A 3,728-nucleotide genomic window follows, 5' to 3' on the forward strand; every position below is an offset into this window, starting at 1 on the left:
TAGAAGTTTAATTGCACCGGTGACGTCATATTGTCGAGGATTGCTTGTGATCGATTGGATCGAACGGATGTCCGTCAAAACCGCCGGGATGCGACCCGACTGTCTCTTCTAGTCGACCATCAGCCGATTCTGCGTTTGCAATACCAACGAAAGCTGTGCTCGCGGCTGATGTTATCGCAATGACACTTATCGATCCAGGCATAAAATGTTTTTCATATTTATTTACATAAGACATGCGTCACAATTTATTAAAAATAAACAATTTTGTTTTATAACAATACTATATTTTTGGATTTGATATGTATTTATACGTTGTACATATTCATTTCTTATCTTTTGCTGCATAAACCCCAACTTCATTTGAATTGCTCCTTTTTCTCTGTATTTATATTTCTATTTGTTTATCGACATAATATCTTATTTACACGTGGGAGGCGATTCACCTTCGCATACATATGCAGCTATATATTTTTTTTACATATTTTTCTGTTCATCAAGCTCAAATAATCCGCAAATTTTATTTGCAGGGACTGCTTTATCTGAAAAACGATTCGAATGATACTTTTCCATTCGCAATACTGCGTAGGACATGCGACATATTATATACAGAGTGAACTTTAATTACCAATCATCTTGGGATAAGGCAGATTTAGGTTTTCCATTATATGAATAAACTCGTCCAAAGATTTACTCAATCTTGGGTTGTACACCTTTTCTTCACCCACCGTTGTCACAGTTCTTCCAGTGTAGTCGTGCGCCGGATATAATCTATAGTTCAACGGAAAATTAAAAATCACGGAATGTACAGATTTGTAGAGAGTCGCTGAAGAACCACCCTGAATAACCAAAGAAAAATATTTAAGGTGTAAAATAATTCCTTCGTTCCGGCGTACTGATTTAGAAATCTTTCTCCTCACAGGAAAAACAAATTTCCGAAAATAAATAAAATTGTTTATCTATTTGCCAAGAAAAATCGATCTAATAATAACATCCACCGACTCATACAAATCAAAAACATATGGAGGAAAAATAAATAAATAAAAAAAAATTAACATTTGTACAATCTTTGTTTTCCCCTCATAGATAAAAAAAAAATACTGCTCAACTGCGATACTAACCTGAAAATCAGTTCGTCCACATCCACGTATCAGAAGAGTGTCGCCAGTGAAGGCGATTCCCTGTTCGTGACAAACGTATGTGACGCAGCCTTTGAAACACAATGTACGCGTTAGCTGTAAATAAATATAGAGGAATAGATTGAGAAATAAAATCCACCTTCAGTGTGACCCGGAGTTGGTAAGACTTTGAGCTGATGCCTTCCAAATTCTATATTGTCTTGAGGGTTCAGTAATATATCAGCTTCAGCGCCACTAGCACGTGATATCATTGATCGGCAGCTAGGTAAAAGAATCTTCAATTTTCCGGTACCGGTAATGTGGTCTGCATGCATATGAGTATTCACTGTGAAATCAGAGGAACGTAAATACCAGAAAACAGAGTCGAATGCTTGATACTACGAAAATCTTACTACTTGACTTATGTACCTGCATATTTCAGGCAAAGTCCCAGTTCATTTATCATGTTTGCATCACGCTCAGCATGCTCGATGACCGGGTCTATCAGTATTGCTTCTCTTTTTGTAACGTCGCCAAGCAAATAAGTGTACGTGCTAGATACAGGGTCGAATAACTGAAAAATAAAATATGTACATACATGAGAGATCAGACTTCAGAGTTTCAAAGTCTGAATATCAAATTATTTACACTGTTGTTAATGCAATGATGAAATTTGTCAAAAAACTTTCTGACCCGATACGGCGATACAATTAATGTAAATAATTGCCAAACAATCAACTCTTACCTGCCGAAACAAAAAGTCCCTCGAAAATTGTATCGGCTCTGTCAAAACAAAATTCGCAACTTGTTGGTGTTGAGATCGAATTGTGATTCGGTAGTTTAAAATATTTTTGGCTGCCCGACATTGTCGGTGGAACCCGACCAGAAGTGAGCGCATATTTATCAATGACTGTCTAACGCTCAAGTCATCCGTTAATATGACTGATAAAAATCAATCAAGGGCAGAGAACATACGTCGTACGTGTGTGAACAAAATTAACAGAATGACCGCGGCCTTTTTTACTTTTTTTTAACAGCCGATTCCAACCGAATAACAGATGCACCTCGCGTTGTGTGATAAAAACTTGTAACCAATCGGGCTCTGCTTTATCGTGACCTTATCACGTGCTTATCATTTATCAACAACATTAGCAACTCAAATGTAGTGTATATATTTCTGAGGTTGAGATGCTTCAAGTTTTTGACTTTGAAACTCCACCAAGTTCTTTTTTTTTTTAGCCGTTACGACAGGCGGCAACATGAATCGACGTGAGTACTCACGTCGATAGAAAAGGTTTCTGGGCTTGTCTACGAGATAAAGTAGTTTCATCAAATTAGACGACGCCATCTGTATGTTACCGACACCGAGGTTCCTCGTCTTTTAAAGTTTATCTCATGGCGATTTCCTCTTAGAACAGCCATTTTGTATTTAGCTCTTTCCGGTAAGAGACGTTGTCGAGGTGTGTGCAATTGACGTTTTGTCATACATTTAACGTAATTCTATGCAACAAAATACTAAAAATATTGAAATTTACTTATTGCTATTATAAACAGATATTCCATTTTTCCGTTTCAACAATTATTCGATCGTAACTTGAGCTTCAAGATATTTTAAATGCATGCTCAAGTCATTCCAGTTTCCCCGGGACCCATGTGGTTGATGTTTAGAATTTGGTGTAAGCAATTAATAATTCAAGGATCATTTCTTTCAGATGCCTTCCGTAACATTAAAGGACGTCGATCAACACAAATTTGTGAAGGCCTTTGCCGCCTTCCTCAAAAAGTAAGTAAAAGCGTTACGCAAATTTACGCATCACAGTTTACACACGGGCATAACCTAACATTTTGCCAACTAGGCGCGCAGTTAGAGCCGTAAAGTGAACAAGTTGACTTCTATGGCAAAAGAATTTCGTTTGTATTTTCATTCAGATTGTAAAACTGAATCAACCGTACAAGTCGCCTGTACGAATTTCTTCAAATCATACAAATCTCTTCCAAAAGATATCACCCGTTTCTGTTGTGGCTAATCCTTAATTTTTTCTACACATTGTCGAACTGCTCTTTCACGGATACCTTAACTTTCGAAAATATGACTGACAGGGAAAACGAGTACGTCAGTTCTTGAACGTTTAGAATTCAGACAATAGAGTAAAAACATTTTCTGTGTCTGTTTTAGGACAGGTAAGATGCGTGTCCCGGAATGGGTAGACATCGTCAAGTCAGCCCGTTTCAAGGAACTCGCCCCTTACGATCCCGACTGGTACTACGTCAGATGTGCTGCATTGGTTCGTCATATCTACATTCGTAGCCCAATTGGCGTTGGGGCTGTGACTAAAATTTTTGGAGGACGTAAACGCAATGGCACACACCCAAGCCACTTTTGTCGGTCAGCCGGTGGTGTTGCCCGCAAGGCACTTCAGTCCCTTGAACAGTTGAAGCTCATTGAAAGAGCCCCAGATGGTGGCAGAAAATTGACCAGCCAAGGCCGCAGAGACTTGGATCGTATCGCTGCTCAAGTTAAGGCTAAGAGCAAGAAGCAGCTGAAACTCCAGGAGACTCTTGTACTATAAGCGCTGTATTTGAATAAAAAAATAAACCTCTAAAAAAAAGGTT

The 3,728-nt window shown here is 38.4% G+C and overlaps 2 protein-coding genes across 2 annotated transcripts; one reads left to right on the forward strand and one right to left on the reverse strand.

The window, feature by feature from the left end:
- Positions 1-233: 233 nt before the first annotated feature.
- Positions 234-2,393, reverse strand: LOC124307768 (persulfide dioxygenase ETHE1, mitochondrial). The gene is made up of 6 exons (XM_046769823.1): positions 1,861-2,393; positions 1,545-1,689; positions 1,276-1,461; positions 1,119-1,207; positions 626-836; positions 234-539 (listed from the first exon to the last, which is right to left on the reverse strand). The coding sequence occupies exons 1-6, from the start codon at positions 2,011-2,013 to the stop codon at positions 475-477; spliced, it is 849 nt and encodes a 282-aa protein (XP_046625779.1). The 5' UTR covers positions 2,014-2,393; the 3' UTR covers positions 234-474.
- Positions 2,394-2,490: 97 nt separating this feature from the next.
- LOC124307770 (40S ribosomal protein S19a) lies at positions 2,491-3,728 on the forward strand. The gene is made up of 3 exons (XM_046769825.1): positions 2,491-2,575; positions 2,828-2,898; positions 3,292-3,728. Exons 2-3 carry the CDS (start codon positions 2,828-2,830, stop codon positions 3,683-3,685), a joined length of 465 nt encoding a protein of 154 aa, XP_046625781.1. The 5' UTR covers positions 2,491-2,575; the 3' UTR covers positions 3,686-3,728.

This window comes from Neodiprion virginianus, chromosome 6 (assembly GCF_021901495.1).
Source record: "Neodiprion virginianus isolate iyNeoVirg1 chromosome 6, iyNeoVirg1.1, whole genome shotgun sequence".
Classification (NCBI taxonomy): domain Eukaryota; kingdom Metazoa; phylum Arthropoda; class Insecta; order Hymenoptera; family Diprionidae; genus Neodiprion; species Neodiprion virginianus.